Source organism: Podarcis gaigeae (assembly GCF_964106915.1).
Source record: "Podarcis gaigeae genome assembly, chromosome: 7".
NCBI lineage: Eukaryota > Metazoa > Chordata > Lepidosauria > Squamata > Lacertidae > Podarcis > Podarcis gaigeae.
The window spans coordinates 45,828,804-45,845,890 of NC_139683.1; the positions used below are offsets into that span (position 1 = coordinate 45,828,804).

The window sequence follows — 17,087 nt, forward strand, 5'->3', positions numbered from 1 at the left end:
TTAATCTTAGGGTTGTGGGTTCGAGGCTCACATTGGGCAAAAGATTCCTGCAAAACAGAGAGTTGGACTAGATGACTAGTTGATGTCCTTTCCAGGTCTACAATTCTATGATTCTGCAAGAACCTGTGGCCCTCCAGATCTCTTTTTGGCCCTCCAATTCTCATCATTCCCAGCAAATGCATTGGTCACTGATGACTGGAGCAATGTGTGGAGTGTTGCAGGTTTAGAGCCTCTGGTATAGCTTATACTGGTTCAAAAACCATCCTAACATTGGCATTGCTGGCTAGGGATAAATGAGATGAGATAGGATTATTTGTGTGCATGAATGGTGGAAGTAAGAATATTCTTTTGATTCCTTTCCAAACTTGTATGTAGCTGCTCCTTGAGAACACCTCTCTATTGTATGATACACTTAAGAGAAATCACATTGTACAAAGAGAGAAAAACACATAACCTTTTTATTATTAAACCTCTGGTGAAAACGTTTCACATGACATCCCTTTTAAAAAAAATGTAAACCAACCTAGCTATGGGTCAGGTACATTATACAGATTGCATCCAGTATTTTAAAGATGCCTAAATATCTTGTTGGAGTATTTACATACTTTATCCATTAGGTAGTAAAGTTTCACTGCAACTGATAAATCTTCTAGCACATACTTTATTCCATGGCAAGATAGTGGGGATGACTCTGTATATAAAAGCTCATGTCCAGATAGATAGGTAGGGTCAATTTCTTTTCCTGAGAAAACGTTTGTTCTTGAAACTTGTACTTTATAAATCAGAAACACAGAAGAATGTTTTCTGTTACAGTAAAAAAACAAAAAACTTGCAACAAAAGGATGCCTAGTTAACTTTTTTCTTTTAAATTATTTACGTACCATTAAGTTAAAATGTTTACATTCATTCCATTCATTCATATAAAAACTGTTGTTAAATCTTATGCTGATGATTTAACACTGATTGCTGCAAGACAAATTGCACTTTTTATATAAAAAACAAAATTATTGTATATATGGAAGGGGGAGAAAACAATCTGAATGCTACCCTGTTTACAGATTCTGACTGACTACATACAGTTCAGCCACAACATAGACGCTCTGTCCTCCTCCATCACAGTATATATTAAAAACAACAATGCAAATGTTTTAAACGAAAGTTCTCAATAGCCAGTTCTAAAGGGAGAAGGGGGGGTACCAAAATGCGTTTCTTTCCTTCATTAGGCTGTATTGGAAGTCTGCTTCGGAAAAGCTACTCAGAAATGGGGGCGTGTCGTGAGTGGAAGGCACTAGCTGAAACATTGATCTGCAAGAGGAGATTGCCTCAATATATGCTCACTTGTTGCTTAGCTCTTCTGTGTTGCTCTATAATGCAAGCTTTGCCTACTTTGTCTTACAATAATATCAACACCAATCAGATCTTGGATGTTGGTCGAGTGGGAATGGGGGAAAAAATACACAATCCACAAATACATGAGGCAGCACTGGTGGTTGTGGTGAAGATGTAGCAACAGTGCAGATGGGCACTCCTTGTTGAGCTAAGAGAAGTGGTTTGGACTCCTTTGATTGTCTTGCATAGCTGAGGACCTGGGCAATCAAGCAGAGACCATGAGAAGGAAAAAAACACCCCCCCTTCTCACGCACACACACTAGAATCAAGGCACAAAAATGACTGGCAAGGAATGTCCTTGTCATCATAGTCACCGCTTCTTGGGACAAAAAACAAACAAAAACAAAAAACACAAGTGTTGCTGGCTGGCTGATGCCCAGTGCATGGATCCAGCACCACTGACTCATCGCCACTTTATGCTAGAGCCAAGGCACACCAGGAAGAATCCTGTCTCACAGAGGCCGTGACTTCTGCAGTGGAGGTCAAGCTGACGCCTGGATACAGCCCTTCCTGGCCGGAATATTTGAGTGTGCTACTCTCGGGACTGCTGGCATTCTCTCCCCGGCCGGACATCACTGAAGAAACCGCCTGCAGCAGAAGGAAAGAAAGGAGGGAGCAAAAGCTGTAAAGTAGCACATATTTATCAAGGAAAAGCAAATCTGCCTGCCCAGGCTGGGGGACTGCTGACACAATCACAGGAATTACTACCCATCCACCCATTCAGCTGAGAAGTGATGAGAACATCATTCAGTTTGAAGGAGTGGTGTGAAACATGCATGAAGTGAATCAGTTCAGTGTCTTTGGGTTAGATCAGGACACAGAAGGCCCCAAAGCCCCCCCCCCCACATAACACCAGTACAATAAAATAGCAGTAAGCCACACTAAACCAAACCATAGCTTAGCAGGACTGTATATGTATTCCTGGAGAGGAACTCACAACTGCTTTGCTCCCCCTGGTATTTTTCATTGACTTGATGTGGTGAACTAAACCAAAGTATTGTCTGAAATAGGGCTCACAGTTAAGCTCCCTCCTCACTAAAGGTGAGCTATAACCAAGGTTTCTTCGGCTAAGCAATAGTTTAGCTTAGCATAATATGCGAACCAGGCAAAAAACATAACTCAAAATGGTCAGTAAAGCTGGCATGAAGGACATATGTATGAAGCTTTTCACCAACTAGTGAAGCAACAGCAGCATATGTGCCTGGAATATTTCTAAAGGAAGGTCATTTCACAGTTGTGGGGGGCTACCACAGAGAAAGCCCTTCTTCGAGCGGCCATTAGATGTATCTCCACTAGGAACAGTGTAACTAGATGGGGCCAATGAGGACAATCTCAGTTAATGGGATGTTCTATAAAGGAGGAGCCACTCTCTTAGATAGCCTGATCCTAAGCCATATGGGCTCTTATCAGTAGACAACAAATCCTTAAACTTGGCTTGGCAGTGAATAGGCAAGCAGTGCAATTCCTTCAGCACTGGTGTACCTTATGTACACAGTCAAGCACAGTACTCTGCAGGAGAAGGTGCCCTGTAGATACCCTTTCATCAGGAAGTCTGTTCCCTATGATGTAGGAATCAGACTTCTAATGTGGTGGCACCTAATCTTCAGAATCCCCCTCCTTCTCCCATCCCATTATAGATCAGACAGACACAATCGTTCCTCTCTTTACAGCACCTATTGAATATGTTTACTCTCAAAAAGCCTGTTTAAGTGGTGAATTTTATACCAGTTCTTATTAGTAAAGGCCTTAAATTGTATTTATATCTGTTCTATTGTTAATGTGAATGTTGTTAATTAACTATACAGACTAACAAACAAAATGTTCAGTCAGATGCTCCAATGAGCATTCTAACAACAACAACAACAACAACAACAACTGGTACCCTGCCCATTTGATGGGTTGCCCCAGCCACTCCAGGGGGCACTTTGCCCTAGCTGCAGCTTCTGCACTGATCCCCAGGGGTAGTCGCTAAAAAAGAATCCCTAAAAAGCTGCAGTCATCCCAATCTTTTTGATTTTCTTTTCACAATAACGAATTATAGCAAGGTGTTCCAAATTGCTAAGATCTGTTTTATAACCATACTGCATGAGCCTCAAGCTTCCTTCCTTCCTCCCTCCCTCCTGCTTTTTTTAAAAGCACAATTCAACATCAAACCCTATTTTAGGCCCAAGAAAACATGTGAGTGGTTTTATCACTGGCGCAGTGCATAGCTCAGAGTGTGGTTGTGCATGACAGAAAATGAGTCTGGGCTACATAACAACTGGCGGTGGGTATTCAAAACATAATATCAGTGTGAATTCCAGAAGCTGGCCTTGGGACAAGAGATAAGAAACAGGAGTGGGAAAGGAGAGGCAGGCTGCTGTAATGAATTATGCACCTAGTGTGGCCTTACCCAGCCTGGCGCTCTGTAGACTACATCTCCCATGGCTGCTGTGAGTTGTAGTTCAAAACACCTAGAGGGCACCAGGTTAGGGAGACGTGAGTGGCAATGACGGTGGTTCAAAACAAAGTTTAACTACAGCAAGAAGGGAGTTTGGAAAGGCTCTGTTGTGTTAACCTTTTGGTATTTGCTTCTGTGTTGTACCCATAGCTGCTATTTCTTCTCAAAGACACGGCATAGAAGCGTTTCAGTTAAATGTGTTGCAAACTTTGTATGAGAAATCGGGTAAGCAAAAACGGAACTCCACAGCACCATCTGGTGTCACAGTGTTAGAATGCATAAACAACGCATGTAAAGCGTTTTTCTTTGCCAATGTAGCAGAGTCCCTTGTTAACACTGGTTTGTTTTTTTGAAAACAAGTGGGGAACAAGCAGAGGCACAGTCCCATATTATTCTATATCCACAATAATACATGGATTTATTTGTATTCATATTTTAAATTCATTACTAGGTTCAGATGTGTTCTAATTTTTGTGGTATAAATATAAATGGGAGAAGAGAGCTGGAGGCAGGTGAGATATGCCATCTAATATGGAAGTTATAGTGATTTTAATTTTTTAGGTTCATTTCCCTTTTCCAATATGCACTTTTTTTACTCTTTCTTTACACACCTTCTCTCTCTCTCCCTCCCACCTTTTTTTTTGGGGGGGGGGAAATGACCTTTCAAGTTTTTACAGATGTGATGTGTCAGTTTACACAAATTATATGCTTAATATGTTTGCTTGGTATGGTTTTCTTTTATAGATATCTATATTATAAGGATATTGTGGTTCCTAGCATTGTACTTTTAATGCCTGGAATGTGCTCTAATAACATAGCCACCAATATATTGCCTTTTTATTTATGAGTAATATGGATTTTAGTAGTTGTATTATATGCCTGGGCATTAGGAGATTTTGAGATGGAGAATAGTAATGTGTCCTATCCTTATGGATGACATATATATATATATATATTATACTTACTTTAATAGATTTATTATGACTTTAAAATTTGTTGCATGGTGTGTTAAGAGCTTAGGTTCTTCTAGCAAAGGAAACGGGTACTCTATAAAATAAAATAAAAACTTAAAAGCTGATGTGGCATTATTACAAGAGACATATCTTGGTGGAAGATAAATATAGAATGTATAAGACGCCCCCTATTTTGGGGGACTCTGATTTAAGAAAATGGGGAAAGATCTATTTGTGTATAAGACGCTCCCAAATTTTGGACATTATTTTTTAGGAAAAAAGCCTAGTCTTATACACGGGAAAATACGGTACATGCTAGTAATCATTCTAAGCATTCTAAGGGTGTGGCTATATTGAACCTCATAGAAAATATCTGCTGGGGTTTGAGAAGGTGGTTGCAGCATGCAAACCCAAGAATATTACTGAACTGGAAGCAGTTGCTCATGAGAAATGGGCCAAGATTCCTCAGGAATGCTGCTGGAAGCTGCAGTCTGGTTATGCATCTCTTTTGCAGCAGGTCATAGCAGCAAAAAGTTGTTCTACTAAGTTCTAAATATGCTTGCCATGAAGGGGTTGAATAATAGTGAGACTGGAGAAACCAGTATAAGTTGCAATTTCAGCTGAATTTGGGGAAACCACTTTTGTCAAGCTATTTTTTGCTCATTGCAAACAGGTGAAAGCCTGTAAATTTTGATAATAAACCTGATTTGCAATGGGGGTTGAATTATTTTGATTGCAGCTGTATAATCATTTGGTAACAAGCATATGGAAGACAGATGCACAAGAAATAGGTATACAACAGGCTTCCTCAACCTCAGCCCTCCAGGTGTTTTTGGCCTACAACTCCCATGATCCCTAGCTAGCAGGACCAGTGGTCAGGGATGATGGGAATTGTAGTCTCAAAACATCTGGAGGGCCAGGGTTGAGGAAGCCTAGTACAGAATGTGTTTAAAATGTGGCTTTGGGGGACAGCGAAAGTGGCTTAGACAGGAGTGCTTATAGTCCAACATCCACATATGATCACATATGGAAATGACTGGAGCCCAGTGAACATGGGGCAAAACTACAAATGACAAAGAGTGTATTGTCAGGTGTTGTCAATGAGGAAGTAAAAGGCCAACTAACCTGCCTCTTGGATACATAGGGAAGGAAGTGGGTTGCAGCCCTGAAATTTCTACCTTCCAAGGGAATTAAAATGAATCCGGGCTAAAAACTATTGCTGACAACATGAATTATACCAAATCTCTACATTGCTTGGAATCATTTGGCACCGTTGTCTAGAAAAGACAAATGAATCATTTCTGCACAAGCAAAGGAATGTGTTTTCTCTAATTGATTAATTCCCTTTTTGTGAACTGAAAAGTCTTCTAAAAAGTCTTCATATTCTTTTGTGCCAATTTGGAATTTTCTATGCTGCCAGAGATAAGAAGTATGGAAAGTTGCAGAAATGAAATATTACTGCAATCACTTAACTAGCAAGTGTATTCGGAGAATCATGAAGTACTAGTATTGTGGCTTTGTGGTGGGTTATCATCTGCAGCATTTTTAACATGACACCCTTCTTCTCTATCCCTACATCCATCCTGTGGAGGATATTGGGATGAGAGACAGGCACACTAGCTGAATGTCTCCCATCCCCACTGCCTCAATGTCCTTAGCTCAGGTGTGAGGAGTGAAGTGCGGCCTTGGTTCCTGCCAACATCAGTGCACCAAACCAGCTCTCTCACCTTCTGACCTCCATTCAGTAAAGATTTGAAGGGAGAGCCAGTGGTACTCACATAGACTGCTCCCTACAATGAGCAGCCCTGATCGCCCCAGGCTCCTTCAGGAAGTCCCCCATTCAGAACTTATGGAACATATGGAAGTCAAGGCAACAGATCTGGCCAGGTGCACAGACATCAGAGGTGGAGTTAGGCAGGAGGACCAACATCAGGAGCAAGTCCAGGATGTGTAACTAACTCCATCCTCCATGTGTGGCCAACATCTACAATCACAAAACAGCCTTACCATGAGGCAATATGAACCAGTCACTATAGCAAGCCATTTACGGGTGTGAACTGTGAGCCCTGGGAAAGCAATAATTCAAGCACGCACACATTTCTATGAAACGGGTCCCTTCCGTTTCTACAGTCCAATCAGGGGCATGATAGGTAGGACTGAATCATCTCATTTTCACGTGGTTTGTATTAGCAAATACTGGGGGTTAGGTCAATAAGCTACCGGTTAATGATTGCTGTGGGAAATCCTAGTGCTACATACAGTAGGGTTTCTTGAAGCAGATGAGTAAAAGTGCAAAAGCAATAGTCATATGTACATGCGCCTTTAAACAATGTGTACATGTATCTGGGAAATCTAGACAAATCAGATTTTCCAACAGGAGCGTCTGGATGTTTAACATTGTGCCCACACATCTCTTACCATCCCAGTTCTGTGTGTTTCCTGCAGAAATCAAAGCACGTAGCAATGGCTTTAGTCCCAGAAACAAGCAAGCAAGCAAACAAACAAACAACTTTACAGCTGTGTTTCTTACTGCTCTGACAAACATTTCTCATGCTCTTCATCCTGGTCACTATTCTTATCTTCATCTACCACTACACACACACACACACACACACACACACACACACACACACACCTATCATCTATCTATCTATCTATCTATCATCTATCTATCTATCATCTATCTATCTATCTATCATCTATCTATCTATATCTATCATCTATCTATCTAATCTATCTCTATCTATCTATCTATCTATCTATCTATCTATCTATCTATCTAATCTATCTCTATCTATCTATCTATCTATCTATCTATCTATCTATCTTCTATCTTCTATCATCTATCTATCTATCTAATCTATCTCTATCTATCTATCTATCTATCTATCTATCTATCTATCTATCTATATCTATCTCTATCTATCTATCTATCTATCTATCTATCTATCTATCTATCTATCTATCTTCTATCTTCTATCATCTATCTATCTCTATCTATCTCTATCTATCTATCTATATCTATCATCTATCTATCATCTATATCTATCTATATCTATCTATCTATCTATCTATCTATCTATCTATCTATCTATCTATCTATCTACATCATCTATCTATCTATCTCTATCTATCTGCCATTGTAAAAGCCATTCACCAGCATTGACGATCATTCATTCTTTCCATTATTTTCCAGGACCTTGACAGCTCCGCCACCACCTCCAATCCTCAGCAAGTGTTTCACAACTCCACAAATGTGTTTCAGTGCAGCTGTGGTTTTTTTGTAATTCGGCAAAGTTAAGTCTTTCTAGGGGGCCTGAACTGCTGGTGGATGTATTTGTTATGTTGTTGGTGTATTGTAAACCACAAGCTTGCCCTAAATGTTCAAAAATAGCATGCTTTGCACTTTGACTGCATGCACAGCATACATTTAAAACACATTTAAAGCCCAGGCTTCCCCAAAAGAATTCCAGGAGCTGTAGTTTAAACCCCGCCCCCCAAAAGAACTGCAATTGCCAATAGCTAACAAACTACAGTTCTTAGGATTCCTTGGGGAAAGTCAATTGTGTGGTGTGCATGCAGCCCTAGAATTAAACAGCTGGAAGGGACTTAAAAGGTCATCAAATCCAAACCCCTATTGGTGCTGGGAATGCCCAAACAAGGCAATCTGCTTGATGCACAACTAAGGACATATCTATGTTTGGTTGGTATTTGGTGTGATAAATATGAAGGACATAATCTAGTCCTCAGGAACATGTTGTGAATATCCATGTCTCCCTAGTACATGTTTGGAGATATGCACCTCTCCTCTATACATCGTGTGTTTTCTCCAGCAAATTCCAGTTGGACACTAGTATTCCTGTGCTGAATAAAGGACCAAAAGCCTCTAAGTAAATCAGGGATGGGGGTGAGGTGGGCTCACCTCCTAGTCAATGTGCTTAGGAGTAAACTCATTGGAACTCAGTGCAACATAATTCCAAGTTAGCACACATTGGCTTGTCCTGTTACGGATTTGTGGGGAGGAAAAACACCTCTTATACTGCCCTGCTTTTTACGAAGCGCAACTAGAAGGCCAACTAGTTCAAGGCCAAGCTAGCAGCAGTGTAGTAAATGTCCACCCATACATAATAACAGTTGCAGGAGGATATGTTTTCTCTTTCACAATGTAACTGCATATTTGAGCAGTGAAGCAAATAAAAGGAATTGGGTCAGAGAACAAGAGACACTGAAACCAAGACAAATAGCTATGGAGCTTATTTAACTAAAAGGAAGCCATATTGAAGCGATTTCCAAGTAAAGGACATGGCTGGAAGACATATACAGTTGAATGTGCAATGGATATACATCTAATGCACGCTGCCCAATATCTCCTCTCAGAGTCGCGCTTCTGTTATGGGGATAGAGCCCAAATTCCAGCACACAAACAGCAATACTTCGTACTTAGGAAATGTGCCCCTTTCCCCCTAGATCAAGGGTGATGAACCCCTGGGCCGGATATGGCCCACAACTGGATTTCATCTGGTTCCTTGGGTTCTCCTCCTGCCCATCAGCAGGAAAAGGCGGAGAGGGAAAAGAGTTCTGATGTTCTGCAGAATGGTCAATTGCAACTGTGCTTTCTGAAGGAAAATCAAAGCCAATGGGGAAATGTCCCAACAGAGGTAGACTTGAGTTATTTGCAAATTTGCTCAAAATGTCCATGCATTCTGCAGTTGGATGTGTGTAGTGTTTTTTTTTTTGGGGGGGGGTGCAACTGCATTTTGAAGTTTGAGGCTCTGAATAGCTGTAAAGCAAGGCTTGCAGTTCAGCTGTGCATCCAACTGAGTCTTGACATTATTTGCATTCTTCTGCTGGGATTACAGAGTTCTTTTTGCATTTTGCACAGCCAGTACAGATAAAGGAGGTTGGAGAGCTTTATAAACAAACTTTGTTGGGCTTTTTTTTCTTTTTTTAAAAAGTCTATGGAGAAAATGGAAGGGTAAAGCGAGTGGCACTGCTAAGAAAATATTTCTCATTTTCCATAGGAAACGGCTGCTTGTGCCTCAACCCCCTTTTGGGTCTGGCCCAGTGTAGGTGCTACACAGCCTCCGGCTGGAAATTGCATAAATCATCAGCTAGCTAAACTGTTGCTCGGAGAGCCTATATTTTCCCCATTCACTATGGCTTATTATGACATGCAATCTGGAGCAATGTTTCAAAAAGCCATACATATTGAGATGTCAGCGATATGCAACTGTATCAAAATGTAAAATCAAGTTGGTGCATGTCTACTCAGAAGTAAGCAGGACTTACTTCCAAGTAGCATGCATAGAATAACAACCTAATTGGCTACTCAGTGGAAAAGGAAGATGTTCAACCAGTCACCCAATTCTAATTTAAATGATTGACAGCCCTGACATAACGCTTGTATAAAGTGAGTTGTGCATTAATGGCTCTCCATCATTATCTCACAAAGGTGGATTATATTCACTTAATTAACCTAATCAACAAGGTATTTACAGTACTTAATGCTGAAATAAAATATACATTGGAAGTAAAAGTACCTATCTTCCACCCATTTACCTCCCTACCAAATACACCACCATCAGAAAAGGTAGCATTTCCTAGACTGGACCTGTTAGCGGGGAGATGGTCTACAAGTAGAGCTTCAGTACTGTGCTTTCTGCTAATATCTGTGTATCCAACCCAACTCCCTGCTATGACTGCTGATCATGAAGGATTTTAGAATATACAGCTTTTAAAAAGCGGAAACCTGTTTTAGTCCGTGGATCACCCCAGCCTGGATCAGGGCCAACGCCTATTGTACAACACGGTACAATATAAGATAGGATACGACACAGTATAAATAAGAGATAAATCTTGTAACTTAATAAAGATGTTTGTGAAGTACTTTAGTTTTACATTGTGTTTGCGTTTATAGGTAATTTCCTCAGATATTCCCCGTCCAGTATCTGCTCCCTAACTGAAAAGTTTATTTAGATTACTGTTCTACTAGATAAGATAAAAATGGAGATAACATGCGCCACAGAAATCTACTCGCTTGCAAGCATGGATACTATTTTGTCACTTACCCCTGAGGCTGTGGTTTGTGTGCTAGGGGAAGCATTTTTTCGGCAGTCATCTGAGTTCGTAGAAGACGTGGAAGTTGGAGTCATAGGAACGGCATTATTGCTATTATTACCTGCAACGGGAGCACCCAAGTTAGAACTCTGAGTTCTCCAGATGGACAAATCTCTGCCCCTCCACAAACTCTTTCATTATATTTACCCGAGCATGACTTTGTCTTAGCCAAGTTCTTTGGTTTTCGTTTCCTGGTTTGAATTCCCTCTTTCTTCATAGCAAGGGGTCGGGGCACCTAAAATGCAATACCCCCAAAATTTAAAAAAAATCTGAAATTTGTTTTCTCTTTGGATACATTAGAGACATCCTACTATAAGCAAAATTACAGCGAAAATAATGGCATTAGGTCATGATGTTTGATTCATTATGTAACCAGTATTCATGTAAAATTTAACTATTTTTCTTTCTCCAGTTCTACACCCCATAGGTACACAGAGGAGCGGTCATAGGGTATGGTTTTTGGTTTTTTTTATTTGGCTGGCAAACAGTGACACTCGATTCTGTAATGGACATTGTACTCTGTGCAGATATAGCGCTGCATCGTGCATATATGTGTGGGATCTTTTAGGCCTATAAACCTTATCCATATTCAGCATCCTTAAGAAGATGGTAGAATGGGAACAGTGCTAGACTCAGTCCAACCATTTCTCATCCATCTTTTAAATAGGTGGGCCTTTCCCATCAAACGTGCAGCCTCTCTTATCAAAAGCCTTTCCCTGCAAACTTGCATTCATTTCTCTCGATTGTCTGCACTATTGAAGAACTTCTATGTGGCTAGAATGTTTTACATGTGGAGTAAACCAGTGGTTCCCAATTTGCTACGTTCTGCAGAGCCCCTGTTTTTCAAAAGCCAAGCAATGGAACCCCTACTTTTGAAAACTTTGATATCTCTATCATAGTTTTTGTTATGTGCATGGTGCCACAGACACCCTGAGTGGGTTATGCGGACCTCCTAGGGCAGATGGACCACTCATTGGGAACCACTGGAGCAAACTATTCCTTCAAAGTGAAGACTGTTCCCTTTCTCCGAAATAGAATTTGCACTTTTACAAGTGCCACATAATGTCTGTTCCACATTTGCAAAGAAGTTGATATTTTAATGCGGCAGAACCTGTGCTTTGGAATTCCTGACTCTTGACAATAGGCAGGAATCCTCGCTATCTTGTTTTAGATGCCTAATGAAAACTTTTTTTTTGTTTTGGCAAACCTATCCCAACACATAATTTCATTGGCTATATTTGTTTTAAATGTGTAACTGATGTTAACTTTGTTTTAATCATTTTATGTATATTTGTGTTTTCTAATTGTTCTGTGGATTTTTAGTTGTGCTTCATCTACAATTATATCTGTACACTACTGAAACCACTTTTTGATTAAGTGATTCATAAATCTCCCAACTACTAAACCAATAAATAATACCCAAGACCTGTCAGAAGCAGCAATCAGTGACTTCTGATTTCTGTTTAAATTACTATTTACTGGAACATTAAATGATGGACTGCGACATGATGTGGGGCCGTGGATTTCTCTATTGACATCCCCTATCATTTAGTAGCTAAGCACAATTGCATACATGCAAAATAAAAATAAAAATGGGAGGGATAAGAGGCGCTCTTCTCCCCACCCCAATCCCCTTTCACCCTCCTAGCAGAGTTGGACTTGGGTCTCCTGTGAAACTAAATGCGTGTTCCATCTCAGGAATGGTGTGCTTGGATGGCCATTAAGCATGCATCAAGCAAGGACTGAAATAGCTCCTGATCATACGAAGTAGCTGCTCACCCCATGAAGTTTCATGTACAGGCCACAGGCATTGCATACGGGCTCTCCTTCTGCATTCCTGCGCCAGAGGGTGGTGGTCGTAGTGTGACAGTTGGCGCAAGACAAACCCATTCTTCTCGAAGAAGGCTAAGAGGCAAGCACAAGGAAATGCCAAATCAATACAAAGACATGTGGAGAGAGCTCTTCTGCACATAAGCAGTAGCAGGATTGCATATAGACAACAAAACTGGCTTCAAAATAAATAGAGAGAGAGAAAAACAGACACAGGCAAACAAACAAACAAACAAACAAACCATTAAGCCGCATTAAGCAGTTGGTCCCTTACCTTTCCTGCCCCGATCTGGCCAAAGTGCTTCATACGCCGGTCACCTCCTGGCTTGACAATTGTATGTTCTTGAAACTGGCCCTGAAACTGGCCCGGACACTCCAGTGGGTGCAGAATGCTGCAGCGAGGCTCCTCACAGGGTCCCTGCCATGGGAGCATATTCAGCCAGTGCTTTAACAGTTGTACTGGCTCCCGGTGGAGTATCGGGTCAGGTTTAAGGTGCTGGTTTTGACCTTTAAAGCCCTTTGTGGCTTAGGGCCCTCGTATTTACGGGACCGCCTCTCCTGGTATGCCCCGCAGAGGACCTTAAGGTCCATGAATAATCATAGTTTAGAGGTCCCAGGCCCTAAGGAAGTCAGATTATCCTCCACCAAGGCCAGGGCCTTCTCAGTGATGGCTCCAACCTGGTGGAATGCTCTGTCCCATGAGACCAGGGCCCTGCAGGATTTAACTTCCTTCCACAGGGCCTGTAAGACAGAACTATTTTGCCTGGCTTTCAATTTGAACTTACCCTGATCTTTTATTCCCCTTCCTTCTCTGAGCTGCCCTCCCTGCCCCAAAGAGAGGTGCCTTCTCTCACTGCCCCACAGGGGCCTAGGAAGCACCCCCTGGCCAACCCCAGAGGCACCATTCACCTGGGGAGCTTGTAGCAAGCGCTACTGCAACAAACAGCTGTGCAAGCCTTGGGGGGGCAGAGACGCAAGAGGGCATCAGAGGAGGAAGGGAGGAAAGAGGGACAAAGACCAGTGTTGCCCACAGCACCACTGACCATTACTTAAGGCACCCCAAGGTGCTACAGCACCCTGGTTGAAAAGCACTGTTTTAGGCAATTTTCCTGTACGCTTTTCAAACTCCCATCTCTCCCCTCAGCTCTCCGGTAAATTGGCTAGCCACTTACTTTTATGTCTCTGTTCCCACCAAGGAACAAAACTAAAACGTCTTGCTTCCCTCCTCCTGAACCATTATAGTTTCAGTTTCTGCCGCTTCTTCCAGCTCCCCCTCCCCCCACAAAAACAAGTGTTTGGGGAGCATCTGAATATATTAATCATCTTCCAGTAATTCATGCAAAGAGCTACGTGGAAGAATTAAATACTTTGCAGAAGTGGGCTTTAATTGTTGTTTTTTGGAAGGGGGTGTCAGTAAACTCAAGTATAGCAGAACAGCCTATATTATAAACAAGTCATTTATGGCACTGTTCAGTGGAGTTTGGAGCCAAGATGAAGCAACTCTACATCAGAAATAATCACACAACAAAGAGCTTTACAACCACAGACCATAGATCATAAGTAAAGCTGCTCCCATAAACATGTGAAATGAAGGTGAAGGGGTTATAAAATTTCCTGTAACAAGTGATCTCTTTTCCATTAATCATGGGCAAGAATTTCAGCTACATCATAAATCTGCTGTTTTGCACAAGTACTCAAACATTACAAAAACACAGACTCACTGACTATAGATTTACAAACTAACAGATTTGCAGGGGGTGGGGGAAGAATCCATTACAGAAATATGTATTTTTCTCATCCAAGATTGTAAATGATGACACCCTGGGAAAAATGAATTTGTTCAGGTTCCACTCACCCTTCTTTCTGCAAAATTTGCCATAGTTTGCTAGGAATTTTTTTAACCATTGGCTTTACTGAGACAACTGACACATAAAAAAAAAAACCATAGTCAAAATCTGTTTAGAATATTACTGTTTCTTTATCTTTTGTCACTTGTATATGAAAATGCATTCTTAAGCAACTTTTAACAGATAGAAACAGTAGGGGGGACCACAGAATTTTATGATTATTACATAAAATGATTTTATTACTAATTGTGTTATTCTAATGATAATATTGGGGACGCAGGTGGCGCTGTGGGTTAAAGCCTCAGTGCCTAGGACTTGCCGATCGAAAGGTCGGTGGTTCGAATCCCCATGACGGGGTGAGCTCCCATTGCTCGGTCCCTGCTCCTGCCAACCTAGCAGTTCGAAAGCACCTCCGGGTGCAAGTAGATAAATAGGGACTGCTTACCAGCGGGAAGGTAAACGGCGTTTCCGTGTGTGGCTCTGGCTCGCCAGAGCAGTGATGTCACGCTGGCCACGTGACCCGGAAGTGTCTCCGGACACCGCTGGCCCCTGGCCTCTTAAGTGAGATGGGCGCACAACCCGAGTCTGTCAAGACTGGCCCGTACGGGCAGGGGTACCTTTACCTTTACCTTTAATGATAATATTAGATTCTCAGCACTCATTCTGGAAAATGTATATTTCTAGTTTTTATGGTTCCAGGATTCTCATTTGTTCCAATGGCTCAGGAGCAAATTGACCAATGTTTCTCAACAATGATCATCATTTAGAGGTGGCAGTTGTAGGGCACATCATTAAAGTTCATATAAATTAGATAATATTGGAAGCTATTAAAAGAAATGTACAAATTATTTCCATGAAATGCGCTACAGTATAGTCATGTTTTCTTAATATATATATATATATATATATATATATATATATATAGGTATTTTTTATTCCTGTAATGTGGGCATTAGGGAGGCACAGGAAGACTTTCTTCCTCCTAATTAGATTATGCGCTACTTGATGAAATTAGGCAGATAACCAGTTACAAAACTCCTCCCCTTACTAACTTTGAAAATCCCTTTGTCCATGAGGGCACCATTGAATAGATGGTAATCAGGTGAGGAAAGTGTGACTTTTAAAAGCTCATTGTCTACCTTGGCAGGTTTTGTTTGTTTGCCTTTGAAAAGATTGTGTCATCTTAACGCAGCCTAAATAAGATTAGCATTGATTAAATTTATGGTAATCAGGATTACAACATAAACGAAATGCAGTTCAAAATCTGTAATGGTTGGATGAGATGACATAGCCTAAGTAAGAAGAGTATTGATTAAGTAAAATGCAATAGTAAAAAAGCAAAAATCTCTAATAGCACATTATTTAATATGGGAAGAGAATGAATACAGTATATTCTAGGTGCAAGAGAGGAAAATTTGAAAAGTCTTTCTGTTAGTTATTAGTTAGCTATAATTTTTTTTTTATCTTGCCTACCAAATGTATTTTTCTGGACTATTTACATAACATTCATGTAAAATAACATGAAAATACAAAAACTAGCTGGAAATAATAATAGGTAAAAGGTAAAGGTACCCCTGCCCGTACAGGCCAGTCATGTCCGACTCTAGGGTTGTGCGCCCATCTCACTTAAGGGGCCGGGGGCCAGCGCTGTCCGGAGACACTTCCGGGTCACGTGGCCAGCGTGACAAAGCTGCTCTGGTGAGCCGGCACCATCGCAGCGCACGGAAACGCCGTTTACCTTCCCGCTATAAAGCGGTACCTATTTATCTACTTGCACTTAGGGGTGCTTTCGAACTGCTAGGTGGGCAAGAGCTGGGACTGAAAGGCGGGAGCTCACCCTGGCGTGGGGATTCGAACTGCTGACCATACGATCGGCAAGCCCTAGGTGCTGAGGTTTTACCCACAGCGCTACCCGCGTAGTGGGTAACAGTCAGTTTTTTGTAGTGTAAAACAGTCATTGGCTAAATGAGGTTTCAAATTATGGGGATTTTTAAAAAATGTTCTTTATCTGATTGTAGATGCCAGGTAAACTTCCATGGGGAAAGCATCTAACAGGTAAGAGAATACTAATACTGTACCCCAAAGATCTCTCTCTGGTTACCTAGTGGTAGTTGAGTGGTAGCTGGAGTGGAGTGGAAGTTGGTGAAGCAATGGCACCGTCTACAATCCAGGGTAACTGAATAACCCTTAAAAGCCATCTGAGAAAGAGGGAAATCCTCAGAGGCTGGAATTTCTTTCCTTTGATAGGGTCCCTAGTTCATCCTAGTGAGTTTACACGTGTGCATTTCTATTTAAAAGTCAAAGGTTGCTTCTGTTGACGCTTACTGGGTTTTACTTCCAGGTCATTAGGCGTCAGACTAAAGGGTTTGTGTGAACCCAAATCACCTCACTCCCAGCCAAATGCCAACATCCTAACTGCTACAATACCCTCTTATGAGTTCACTGTTCTCAGATTCTAATTAACTGGTTATTGTGCTATGCACTACTACTCTCTGGGAAGCATGAGTACAT

General features: G+C 41.3%; 1 protein-coding gene across 4 annotated transcripts in view; it reads right to left on the reverse strand.

Moving 5' to 3' along the window:
* Positions 1-440: 440 nt before the first annotated feature.
* GATA6 (GATA binding protein 6) overlaps positions 441-17,087 on the reverse strand; it is a 35,552-nt gene continuing 18,905 nt past the window's right edge. For 3 of the 4 annotated variants that reach the window (XM_083748262.1, XM_083748264.1, XM_083748263.1), the window contains 5 exons: positions 13,004-13,147; positions 12,679-12,804; positions 11,047-11,134; positions 10,851-10,960; positions 441-1,977 (listed from right to left, as the gene is read on the reverse strand). In XM_083748262.1, the coding sequence (XP_083604388.1) occupies positions 1,804-1,977; positions 10,851-10,960; positions 11,047-11,134; positions 12,679-12,804; positions 13,004-13,147 (642 nt within the window). In that variant the 3' untranslated portion in view covers positions 441-1,803. The remainder of the gene's footprint in view (positions 1,978-10,850; positions 10,961-11,046; positions 11,135-12,678; positions 12,805-13,003; positions 13,148-17,087) is intronic. The other variant, XM_083748265.1, reaches the window with a different exon arrangement.